At 49.5% G+C, this 13353-nt stretch overlaps 1 protein-coding gene across 1 annotated transcript in view; it reads right to left on the minus strand.

Annotated features, from left to right (window-relative positions):
- ano1a (anoctamin 1, calcium activated chloride channel a) overlaps nucleotides 1–13353 on the minus strand; it is a 34499-nt gene that overhangs the window by 19227 nt on the left and 1919 nt on the right. Inside the window, exons 2-5 of the mRNA XM_079737117.1 lie at nucleotides 11639–11823; nucleotides 3816–4157; nucleotides 1577–1675; nucleotides 1028–1179 (exon numbers count right to left, since the gene is read on the minus strand). Of these exons, the coding sequence (XP_079593243.1) occupies nucleotides 1028–1179; nucleotides 1577–1675; nucleotides 3816–4157; nucleotides 11639–11749 (704 nt within the window). The 5' untranslated portion in view covers nucleotides 11750–11823. The remainder of the gene's footprint in view (nucleotides 1–1027; nucleotides 1180–1576; nucleotides 1676–3815; nucleotides 4158–11638; nucleotides 11824–13353) is intronic.

A 13353-nucleotide genomic window follows, 5' to 3' on the forward strand; every position in this document is an offset into this window, starting at 1 on the left:
TGTCACTGACAATGAAGGACACTGGCTTGGGTAGCAGGGAGAAAATGGAATAAATGGTAACACATCAACATCATACTTAATGTCAGATATAATGTCATGGTTCAAATACGAACATCACCGCACACCTCTCAATCATGTTGAAACATTGAAAGCAGCTGCACGATGTATGATCCAAAACACATGAGAGTCAAACGGGTGTTGTCAGAGGACTCATAACGCCGCCTGGCCTCTCTGTCCAACGCGTCCAACAGGTGGCAACGATCGCCAGGGTCAAGATGTAATTGGACTAAATTGCACTTAAAGAAATGGACGGGGTTTGTTTCGGCCAATCGGCTCGTTCTACCGAGTGCCACTCAGCAACATGGAATAAACGCTGTCCGCTGAGAGCGGAGAAGAGTGACTGGGAGCCGAGAGGAGTGACTGGGAGCTGAGAGGAGTGACTGGGAGCTGAGAGGAGTGACTGAGAGCTGAGAGGAGTGACTGGGAGCTGAGAGGAGTGACTGGGAGCTGAGAGGAGTGACTGAGAGCTGAGAGGAGTGACTGAGAGGCAGAGGAGTGACTGGGAGCCGAGAGGAGTGACTGGGAGCCGAGAGGAGTGACTGGGAGCCGAGAGGAGTGACTGAGAGCTGAGAGGAGTGACTGAGAGGCAGAGGAGTGACTGGGAGCCGAGAGGAGTGACTGGGAGCCGAGAGGAGTGACTGGGAGCCGAGAGGAGTGACTGAGAGGCGAGAGGAGTGACTGGGAGCCGAGAGGAGTGACTGGGAGCCGAGAGGAGTTACTGGGAGCCGAGAGGAGTGACTGGGAGCCGAGAGGAGTGACTGGGAGCCGAGAGGAGTGACTGAGAGCTGAGAGGAGTGACTGGGAGCCGAGAGGAGTGACTGGGAGCTGACTGGGAGCTGAGAGGAGTGACTGGGAGCTGAGAGGAGTGACTGAGAGCAGAGAGGAGCGACTGGGAGCTGAGAGGAGTGACTGGGAGCTGAGAGGAGTGACTGAGAGCTGAGAGGATTGACTGAGAGCGGTGACTCACAGGTGCTGCTTCTCGCGGCTGAACGGGTGGGAGAGCGGCTTGACGCTCTGTGGCCGGCTGCAGTCCACTTTGGGGTGCAGCGGCGCGGTGACCTTGTGGATGAAGAGTCTTATGTTCTCCACGATGTTGTTCCCCTGGTTCACCTCGTACACCTGGGGTGGGGGAGCAGGAGGACAGGGGAGCTCAGCTCAACAGGGTAAGGTACGGGGGCTTTACACTTTATAGATCTGGTCAGAAACAACTAAACTCGTTTGGAATCTGGGAAAATGTGGTGATCCTGGATAAATGATGCCGGATAATCTGTATGCTTATTTCATCATCTCCGCAATTTGTGGAAGGTGAGGGAGAGGAGGCCAGGAACATACGTTATGAAATCCCGAGGAATTCCATGAATTAAAGGTATTCTTTAATATCGAAATTAATCTAATTCTACAATGAAGAATTACACGATTTTGATAAGATAAAGGAGAAAAATATAACTAGTGCAACATAATCAATAAATGCATAGATGCATGTGTCAGATGCCTTGCTCAAAGGGCACATGAATACCTTCTTGGTGGGCATCTTGAGCTTCAGGAACTCGGCCTCTCGACACAGGATGTTCCAGGGGGCATGGATCTTCAGGAACCCGATTCCCGGGATGTTGGACTGATCACAGGATTCATGATTTATTCACACATTGACCCAATATGGAGGAAACTCTTCTGCTGCCTCCCTTTATTTGCATTTACATTCAGGGCAATTAGCAGACGCGTTTCTTTCTTTCTTTTTTTTTTACACTTGTCAGGGGAGAGAGATGCAACACTATATCTCTGTCGGTGCAGTAAGGATGTTCATAGAACCAAGTGCCAAGCACTAACAATCACTAGGTTAACCCATTCCGCGTATATGACAAAGATAGCTGGGATAAATTAGTCTTTATACTTTATACTTCCTAATAAATTGAGCTATATAGGTATACAAACTCTCCTGTCCATTCTAAAGACTGTGCGGTATATGTATCTACTTGACATATGTAAAACACATTTGTATATATATATATATATATATATGAGAGGTGATCTCAAGTCTTCAACGATTTAAATTATCCTTAAAGACGTTGAGTCGACGTCGACTTTTAAGTGAATGCGTGGGGTTGGGGAAACTGTAACTGGGACATTCCACTGGGAGGCGGGGGTAGACGGGAGAAACCACAGCGCTGCATGGCTTCTGGAGGAAAAGCCTTTATGTTACACAACGCTCTCCGCGGGGGCGGGACTGACTCAGTCCGCTGTGGGCAATTCGCTGCGTAATGTTTTGCTTTGGATAAATATTTTGCGGAGTTAATTAGTTTGCAGGGGCGGCCGGTCACTAAGCAGGGGGGCGGTGGCTCCTATAGACGGCTGAGGGGAACCGGAATAATGGATTCATATTCTGATGAAACAACGCAAAAGTCACTAAATGCTGCAGGATAAAAAATATGATTCAGGGCTGGACCATCGGTCAACGACAGGACTGGCCTGACGAATCAGATTCAACCAGGGAACATGTTATCCAAGGTCACTTATACATATATATACTGAATATATATATCAGAATACACATATATATATATATATATATACTGAATATATATATATCAGAATACATATATATATATATATATATACTGAATATATATATCAGAATACATATATATATATATACTGAATATATATATCAGAATACATATATATATATATACTGAATATATATATCAGAATACATATATATATATATATACTGAATATATATATCAGAATACATATATATATACTGAATATATATATCAGAATACATATATATATATATACTGAATATATATATCAGAATACATATATATATATATATATACTGAATATATATATCAGAATACACATATATATATACAATATATACTGAATATATATATCAGAATACATATATATATATATATATATATATATAAACTGTATGTATATATACAAAGCCACACACACACCCACACCCTGACATACAAACACATACACAAACTAATCCACACACACAAACAGCATCTCCTCACCTGACCCCCCTCCCCTCTCCTCCTCACCCCTTCCCCTCTCCTCCTCACCCCTTCCCCTCTCCTCCTCACCTCCTCGTCCCTCTCCTCCTCTCCTCCTCACCTCCTCGTCCCTCCTCCTCCCCCCCCTCTCCTCCTCACCTCCTCGTCCCTCTCCTCCTCACCCCCCCTCTCCTCCTCTCCTCCTCACCTCCTCGTCCCTCTCCTCCTCACCCCCCCTCTCCTCCTCACCTCCTCGTCCCTCTCCTCCTCACCTCCTCGTCCCTCCTCCTCACCCCCCCTCTCCTCCTCACCTCCTCGTCCCTCTCCTCCTCACCCCCCCCTCTCCCCCTCTCCTCCTCACCTCCTCGTCCCTCTCCTCCTCACCCCCCCCTCTCCTCCTTTCCTCCTCACCTCCTCGTCCCTCTCCTCCTCACCCCCCCTCTCCCCCCCTCTCCACCTCACCCCCCCCTCTCCCCCTCTCCTCCTCACCTCCTCGTCCCTCTCCTCCTCACCCCCCCCTCTCCCCCTCTCCTCCTCACCTCCTCGTCCCTCTCCTCCTCACCCCCCCCTCTCCTCCTCTCCTCCTCACCTCCTCGTCCCTCTCCTCCTCACCCCCCCTCTCCCCCCCTCTCCTCCTCACCCCCCCCTCTCCTCCTCTCCTCCTCACCTCCTCGTCCCTCTCCTCCTCACCCCCCCTCTCCCCCCCTCTCCTCCTCACCTCCTCCTCACCCCCCCTCTCCTCCTCACCTCCTCGTCCCTCTCCAGCTGCAGGCCCGTCTCCAGAAGCTTCTCCTCGAACTGCGTGCGGCTGAAGCGCTTGTCGTCGTCGTGGTAACTGGCCTGCTGCTGCTGCGCGGCGACCTCAGGGTCGTCCCGCGGCTGCAGCGCCGCCCTGCTGCCCCGGAGGCTCAGCGAGCGCCGCAGCCGCCGCAGCAGCCCGCCGTCGGCCCGCCGCGGCGCCCGGCGGTGGGCGCCGCCCGTCTTCTTCACGTGGTACGCCAGCACGTAGTCCACGCGGCGCACGCCGTCCTCGAAGCACGCCTCCGACCGGCCCCCCGCCGGGGCCCCGGGGCCAAGGTCCTGCATCCTCTGGAGGGGGGAGGAGGAGGAGAGGGGAGGGGGGGAGTGAGAGGGGGGAGGAGGGGGGAGGAGGGGAGGGGAGAGGGGGGAGGAGGGGGGAGGAGGAGGGGGAGGAGGAGCCGTCAGGGGGGGGAGTGAGAGGGGGGAGGAGGGGGGAGGAGGGGGGAGGAGGGGAGGGGAGAGGGGGGAGGAGGGGGGAGAAGGAGGGGAGAGGGGGGAGGAGGAGCCGTCAGGGGGGGGAGTGAGAGGGGGGAGGAGGAGGGGAGAGGGGGGAGGAGGAGGAGCCGTCAGGGGGGGAGTGAGAGGGGGGAGGAGGGGGGAGGAGGGGAGGGGAGAGGGGGGAGGAGGAGCCGTCAGGGGGGGAGTGAGAGGGGGGAGGAGGGGAGGGGAGAGGGGGGAGGAGGAGCCGTCAGGGGGGGGAGTGAGAGGGGGGAGGAGGGGAGGGGAGAGGGGGGAGGAGGGGGGGAGGAGAGGGGGGAGGAGGAGGAGCCGTCAGGGGGGGAGTGAGAGGGGGGAGAGGAGGGGAGAGGGGGGAGGAGGAGCCGTCAGGGGGGGAGTGAGAGGGGGGAGGAGGGGAGGGGAGAGGGGGGAGGAGGGGGGAGGAGAGGGGGGGGAGGAGGAGGAGCCGTCAGGGGGGGGAGTGAGAGGGGGGAGGAGGGGAGGGGAGAGGGGGGAGGAGGGGGGGAGGAGGGGGGGGAGGGGAGGGGGAGGAGGAGCCGTTTGGGGAATACGGAACGAACAAGAGCAACATTCAGCAACATGTCACCTTTTCATTTACATCATATTTACATGTCATTATGCAGAAGACGCTTTTGTACAACAACATTCACAAGTGAAGCTAGGAACTATCAAAGCGGGAAGTCAAAACGAGAGCAGGTGAAGAGAACGACTGACTCTGTATTTTACAGAAGGTGGGTGTTTTACAGAAGGGAGGGCATTACAGTAACATCGGGGATAGTGTACTAATGTACTGCACAACAATGCACAGTGTTATTGCGACATCGAGACACCGCCAGACCCGCCCTCCCACGCGTACATTACTCCTCTCTGGGGGTTTGAACCAGGCGTCCCTACACGACTTCTCAGCCATCTGCAGACCACTGCAATGGAGAGAGGCTAAAGCAGGAGACACGCCATACTGACATGTCCACGCCACTCCCCCCCCCCCTGGGCTGAGATGACCCCCACGGAGAGGTCGCTCTGTCTGCCTCAGGGGGGGCAGGTGGAGTAATGTTGTCTCACTGCATGAACCTCATTAAGGAGAGCCCCCTACCCCGCTGACAGAACGCCTCAGATGACCAGTGACCTATAAGAGCCTGCCTCAACAACAACAAGATAGCCTTCAGGTCGCGTGACGAGGAGGAGATGAGGAAGCCGAGGCTTCAACAACAGAGATGTGTACTCCATAAAGAGCTGATATCACGTCACCAGATGGGAGTTTGATCAGCCATTACAAAACATTTCAAAATCTGATCTTCCGGTGCCTTAGTGACATGAGTGGGCGTGTCCACCAGGATGGATGATGGATTGATAAGCATCACCCTCACACTTGATGGCATGATACCAGCTTCCCTTTAACAAGCCGGTTTGATGTGATTTCGAAAGCCGTTTTTTAACGTAGATTTTAATCTAGATTCAAACACGTATCAGTTAACGTGTCAGGCTGTGAGCTTGCCCCAGTGAGCTCACAGCCTGACACGTAAATTGATACGTGTTAGAGACATAGCGGCGGTGGTGAACCATGTTAGCATCGCTCTGGAATCGTTCATCGTTTTAATAATATAATTGTGCGGGTTTGAAGCACTGTGGTCTTAAAAATGAAGGCGTGGCCTGGCGATATTTATGTTTCTGTGTGACGCCACCTTGGTGTTCGAGAAGGTTCTAGTTCAGAGGAAGTCTGAGGCACGCCCTAACGGACTTCAGGGGGAGTGTGAGAGAAAAGCAGAAACATAAACAATCATGAACACAATTACTGATTCTCTCTGTGACACCATTCAACACAATTCAATTGTACGATGGGAGAAGCGCCATTAGTTTATTTCCTGGATCATTATAGGCTAGTACTTTACAGAACCTGTATTTGATAAAGCCAAACCGTCATGCATACCTCAAAATACAGCACTGTATATTCTTGTATATACGCTGCAAAGGATATAAACAGCTCAAAGAACTGCGGCATTGACCAGTGAGTGTGGGCGGCAGCAGCTCAGGAGGCAGAGCGGGCGGCTGGTCCTCCCAGCCTGGGGTAGGGGGGCAACTGGCTGGGGGTATAAAGTCTGGCTTCTAGCTGGGGGTATAAAGTCTGGATTCTATCTGGGAGTATATAGTCTAGCTTCTAGCTGGGGGTATAAACTCTAGCTTCTAGCTAGGGTTATAAAATCTGGCTTCTAGCTAGGGGTATAAAATCTAGCTTCTAGCTGGGGGTATATAGTCTGGCTTCTAGCTAGTGGTTTAACGTCTAGCTTCTAGTTAGTGGTATAAAGTCTGGCTTCTAGCTAGGGGTATAAAGTCTGGCTTCTAGCTAGTGGTTTAACATCTAGCTTCTAGCTAGTGGTATAAAGTCTGGCTTCTAGCTAGGGGTATAAAGTCTGGCTTCTAGCTAATTGTATAACGAATAGCTTCTAGCTAGGGGTATAAAGTCTGACTTCTAGCTGGGGCTAGGGGAGCTTCAGTGACTCTGTTGGTCTCTCAAGGTAGGCCCACCGTCTCACACTTTGAAAAACCCTGCTCTAGACGATACCCTTTCACTGCGTACATTGAGAAGGAACACAGAAAGAGGGATCCTTAATTACGGGGATGGTTAAGATTGCAATCAAGTGTCACAATGGACAGCCATAATGCAATCTACGTTAAATATATTTATCTCTTTTTACCCTACAATCGTGAAAGCATTTTTCACCTATGCTCTTGGAAGGTAGAGACTGAGGAGAAGCCACGGGGCATGCCAGAGAGGGGTGGGGCTGTGAGGAAGTGGCCGGCTGCAAACAGCAGCTGGAGGTCTGGAAAGGACCAACAGGTGAAACCGGTTCTTCAGGTGGGACGTGGGCAGGGGGAGGCGGATACACACCAGGAGATAGACCTGGCAAGGGATCGAGAGATGACTCCCCTGACCCTGGCATGGAAAAGAAACTCAATTGTCAAGGAAGATACCTTGAGGAGGAACGCAGAAAGAGGGATCTCTAGTTACAGGGATGGTTAAGATTGTGTCATAATGGAAAGCCATAATGGTAGCGTAACAGGCAGTCAGCAGTTATCAGTGTAGGTAAAATGGTTCCCTGATCATGCAGAGCTGCAGGCTTGTGAGATGGTATCAAAAGGAATTGAGGACAGTTGAAAGAGGCAGACACACTACAGCCAACCATTAAAGATTGAATTCACGATGGATCGCCTGCCCTCAGCCTGCTATCTTGTTGAACCCAGAAGCTGACAGACCGACTGCACACAGAACAAGACGGGGCACACTTTACATGCACCAAGTAGTTTGTTAATTGTCTGTTGCTGCACTTTTGAGGTTGAGTTCTTGCAAGATGTTTAGATCCCTCATTTGGTCCCACATACAATACATCTCAAAATGCAGGTCGGTCATCATGGTTAACAACATGTTAATACCGAACGCCCTCTTGTCTATTTGGCTGGTTTATTATCAACTGTTTTGGGGTGGACCATGGAATCACATTTGGTGCATGAAATGTATTCAGTGACATTAAAGCCTCCAAGGTGCTTACATGACAAATTACACCAGACAATGATTGAGTTAGTGTCTTAAAGTGAGTTATGCTCTTGGAGTGAATTGATTTATTGAACTGCCTTAAGGTGTTTTACAACCCAGCTACCAGCCCAGCCGCCATCCATTCACCTGTTAGTTTAGACTCTCAGCCATCATCTCCCCTCCCCCACCCCTCAAACCTCACCCATACCTTCTCTCTCTCCCGACAGCCCCACCATCCTCTTCTCTTCAGGCCCTCAGGCCCCGGAGACAGAGACAGCTCCGATAAACCAACCCCTACACTCACGCCTCCTGGCTACGGAAACATGGCCGACCCTAGCCAGCCCCGTTGTTTACCGTGCCCTTCGAGCTGCTGTTGGTGACGCATTAACCTCACAGACCAATGCAGGCTCCAGCTTGGTGTAACAACATGCATGGACGCGTCGGGCAGGCGGTTAATGCGCACCCTCTCCCCGATGCATCCCCAGCGCCCCAGGGGACAGGGAGCGTGGCCTCTGCCGGCTCATATCACCCTCTTCTAACGCCCTGGGCTGAACTCTGGGCAAGGTGATCTGCAGGCCCTGATGGTGTGAGATAAAGGCTGAACAGAAAGCCTGTGTGGAGCATCTCAGTCCCTCTTTCGCCCCTTCAGCCTCAGTCCAACAGTGTTACCATCGACGCAGACCCTTCCTCTCATCCGCTCTGATTCTGTGGCAGAGCAGAGGAGCTCGTTCAGCTACAGAGCGATAGATACAGCACTGCTGCGCTACAGGACATGTTTCGTGCTGCCGCAGCGAGGCTTCATCAGGCTGGAGACCGCCAGAGTCAGACTGGGCGAGGTCCTTCTTGTACAGACTGAAGCGTACTTTTTTGAAATTGAAATTTGTTTGCCACTTTTGGTTCAGATCTTATTCTATCTAAGTCTATTTTTTATTCATATTGTACATTAATTAGGTGCTTTTGTGCTGTTACACCTTAATTAAAGAATGTATCCATTCATCTATCTACCATACCAAGTCTGGTATAAAAGCACGTACAGTGGGAAGGTGTTGGCTTATTCAAATATAATGCAGAAGTTTGAGCAGCCAGATAACCAGAATCCAGTGAAGGGACATTTCTTAATGCCATGGAACCGTGAATCACGTCATACAGCATGGCTGTGTATTTTGCAACATGACACACAGGAAAACAATGTTCATCTACATAATAACTTTGTTGTATTGAACATACAAAGGGAAGGTGGTTTACAAGTTAAGCACATAACAATCACAGCTAATCCAAATTAAATAGTGAGTGAGGATCTCTTCATTATGGCGCCAGTGAAAGTGGGAAGTGTTCTTTAACACCTCAATGGTTGCTGTTCCCATTGGCTGAGAAACAGGGGGGAGAGAAGGGGAGAGGGGGGAGAGATGGGAGGAGAGGAGGGAGAGATGGGAGTGTGGGAGGAAGGAGAGGAGAAGAGGAAGAGGATGGAGAGGAGGGAACATTAGGGGAGAGGGGGGAGGGGCAGAGGAGGGAGAGGAGGGAACAGGGAGCAAACAGCATCCCAGGAAGTGCCGACTGAACAGCAGGCGACTGGCATTGTCCTCTGATTGGTCGTGGTTACGTCACATCAATCTGTTCCTCCAGAGCACTCTCCCAGGAATATAGGATATACTTTTCCACAGACGACATATAGTTGCAATTTGTGTTTAATCCACAGAGTATTCAGGCCTTTCCACGGCTCTGGAACTTAGAACACCCAAATCTCTGATTGCAGGCTGGCTTCATGACCCTTTACTGTGCCCCGACAACATTGGATTTGTGCAGCACTACGCATCCTATAGGATCTGTCCCGCGCTGCTTCCTATAGGCTGAAATACTACGCATCCTATAGGATCTGTCCAACGCTGCATCCTATAGGATCTGTCCCAAGATGTATCCTATGCAAAGGGGACCGTTTACCAAAAACGACCTTACATCCTCTGTAAAACTGCATAATCTGTAAAAACACAAACGTTTCTTCTGCTTGCTCAAGCTTTGCAATCTCCCCAGAATCCAGTCTCAGAATATTAGTCCAAAGGGGTTACTGTTACTAGCTTGGTGATCCATGTCCATGGTGTTTATAGCCAACACTAACACCGAGGCTCTGTTTACAGAGAGTGCAAGACTCACTGCTCTGTGTCCGACATTATTGGTTTCCACATTTGGGTGCTTCTTCATGTTTATGTGGGCTGTTTGTTAGTACACAGTGACACGATACCAGACTCTGGCCTGCACTATCTGTGTGTGTGTTTGTGTGTGTGTTTGTGTGTGTGTGTGTGTGTGTGTGTGTGTGTGTTTGTGTGTGTGTGCATGGGTGTTCGTGTGTGTGTGTGTGTGTGTGTGTGTAAGAGGGGGAAGAGGAGGAGGATTCTGTGAACTTGTGTGCTTGTGTATGGATGTTTTCGCTCATCCTAATTGATGACACACACACAAACACACACACACATACATAAACACCCCCCCCCCCCCCCCCCCCCCACACACACACACACACACAAACACAGCCACCCCTTCTTCCTGTGGGATCCTAGCCTTCACCCCGTGTGGAAGCAGTGGGAGCCAAAGGTCGCCTGAGGATGCCGTGTATCAGCCACCAGCAGCCACGCCGTTCTCACCCAATCACCAGCACATTAATCTACCCTCGTACAAAGCCCTGACTCTGCTCCTACAACACTCACCCACAGACACACACACACACTGGCTACCGCACTAAATACTCTGTGGCGCATTTTAGAAAAAAAATAGATTAAGTCGCATTGTGTGTGTATTTGCATGTCAAGATGTCAAATGAAACTGATTGATTCAACGTGTGTTGGCTGCATTCTTAATTCTTAAGTTGTTTATTTTCAGAGGCAGCAAATAAAATCTATTAGATAGAGGGACGTAAAATGTGAGAATCTTCGAGTGGATAACTAAATTAATTCATAAGATAAATATTACAAAAAAATGTCCTACTTCTAATAAAGCCTATAGTGCTGGATTAATTTCCTTGACTGCTATCAAAGGCTTTTCATATAAAAAAAATGCAAAAATCGCTTAATGATCGATATGTTGTCGTAAAAAGTACTCACTGTGATCTGCTGTTTAACTTTGTCGCTAATATTTATCCGAACTGACTTCTCTTTGTGGACTACTGAGTTAGAAATGCAAATAACACCAACATGTTTCACCAAAGCAACAGTCTCCTAGAGTAACAGGAAACCTCTTCTGATACGACGTTTGGTTCCTGATTTGGTTCGTGAATTTCAATGACATGCAAAGGGCTGATCAACGGCTGAGTGAATAAAGTTATGAGAACAGCACAAAGCCCGACAGCAACACAACACCATAGACCAGGTTTCAACATCCAACATCCAACCGAACCAGCAGAGACCAGCGCTGTGTGTCTACTAAGACGAGACATCAACGAATAGGCCAAACGTGTTTGACCAAAGAAAGCGACCACATGTCACTTTGAATGATGGATTTGTAATCTTTCATAAGCAGCAACAGTTTCTCAGGATACATCATTATCTTAAGTAACCAATCAGTTTGTGACTAGATTAGGAGTACGTTTTAATTACAATATGCACCCAGTGTATTTTTCTGACTTGTATTATTAATTCTTCAGCCAGGCGGGGTAAAGAAGCATCAACGCCAATGAAAACATCAGTTCCATATGATCCACGATTTTGTAGTCAATTCCATGTTTTGTCACGGTTACTTATTATTATCAAACTGAAAAACGATGAACAAAGGCAACAGGGATAGAAGGACTCACAATCTTCTCGTTGGGGATCTTTTTGGGCTCCCTGCCGGGGGCCCCGTAGCTGGGGCCATCTGGGCTCTTCTCCTCTCCGGGGACGGGGTAGTAGTCGTCGTTTCTCCTCATGTCGGCCCGCTCTGGCAGCCCGGGGTGGTCTGAGAGAAGCCGCTCCACCGAGGAGGTGGCAGGAGGAGGAGAACCTGGGGAGGAGGTAGAGGCAGAGGGTCACGGTCAACCTTCAACGGAGCATCACTGCTTCATTCTGCAGCAGAAGGTACGGGATCACCTGCCGAGTGAGTCCTGCTGAGCTCCTGTAGTGAGTTCACCCCCAGGAGACCAAACCAAAGCTCCTGTTAGTTCACATCCTGTAGTGAGTTCACCCCCAGGAGACCAAACCAAAGCTCCTGTTAGTTTTCATCCTGTAGTGAGTTCACCCCCAGGAGACCAAACCAAAGCTCCTGTTAGTTTTCATCCTGTAGTGAGTTCACCCCCAGGAGACCAAACCAAAGCTCCTGTTAGTTTTCATCCTGTAGTGAGTTCACCCCCAGTAGACCAAACCAAAGCACCTGGGGGGGGGGGGGGGTCGTGGTTTTTGCATTTGTTTTTGTTCCACTGAATACCAGTACAGGGTATGCAGGGAGAGGACCAGCTAGGTACTGGACATGCTGGGGGAGGACCCATGAGGTCCCAGTTAGGTCCCAGGTCCTGGGGGCCGGGCCGGGGGTGGACACACACCCCCAGAATGTGTTACTGGTGCCATTAATAGAACATGTTTTTACTGTACACAGTTGTAACGTTCCAGTTGGCAGACTGATTATCAGATGTAGCTGTGTTTCCTTTTTGTGGTTTGTGACCGTTCTAGAGTCAGGTCTGCTGTCTGGGGCCCCGCATGGGCCCATCTGTCCAACGCCCGTCCCAATAAGGCACCAAAACAACAGGATGTGAACCGACCAGACAAGCACCTCGCAAAAGGAGCATAGATTGGTTTGAGCTCCGATGTTGTTGTTGCATTAGTATCAAATGGGATAGGAGAATATCTATTATATATATATATATACATATATATATATATTTGTAATTAAATGTAATTTGCAATTATACTGATATATATATATATATATATATATATATATATATATATATATATATATATATATATATATATATATATATATATATAAATATATATATATATATATCAGTTAATTATATTACTATAATAAATTACCATCAGCTCATCATAGCAGCATGTTGATTATATTTAAGCCTACCATGGATGTAAAATACAATTAGTATCGGCTTATCAGAGCAGACACGTCTACGCAATTACCAAACGTTTTAAAGGATTAACGCGTCAACATCTCATCCAGTCCCGTTCCTTCTCCTTCTGCAGAAAGAGGATTTCGTTCTTACCGTTCTCCGCATCATGGTTGTGTTGGCTCTCTATCGGCTTCTCTACACACGCTCGTCCCTCCATTGGAATCCGTCTTTACATGAAACGAGCTTCAATTAAGGGACGGCCCGGGGTATCACCACTAACCTTGGGGATTCCTAACACTCCTTTAATACGCCTCGCGATCGATGTCCAACTGTTAACCTCGGTTCAGACCTGGTCTAACTGAAGGATGGAGACGGTGCTGAGGCTGCGGCTAAATTAACTTTGAGCGGAGCGCTCATCGCTGCTGTGAGGAGGCGCGTGAGGAGGCGCTCGCCAAAAGACGCTCCTCTAT

This window comes from Pollachius pollachius, assembly GCF_949987615.1.
Source record: "Pollachius pollachius genome assembly, chromosome: 5".
NCBI classification, from domain to species: Eukaryota; Metazoa; Chordata; class Actinopteri; order Gadiformes; family Gadidae; genus Pollachius; species Pollachius pollachius.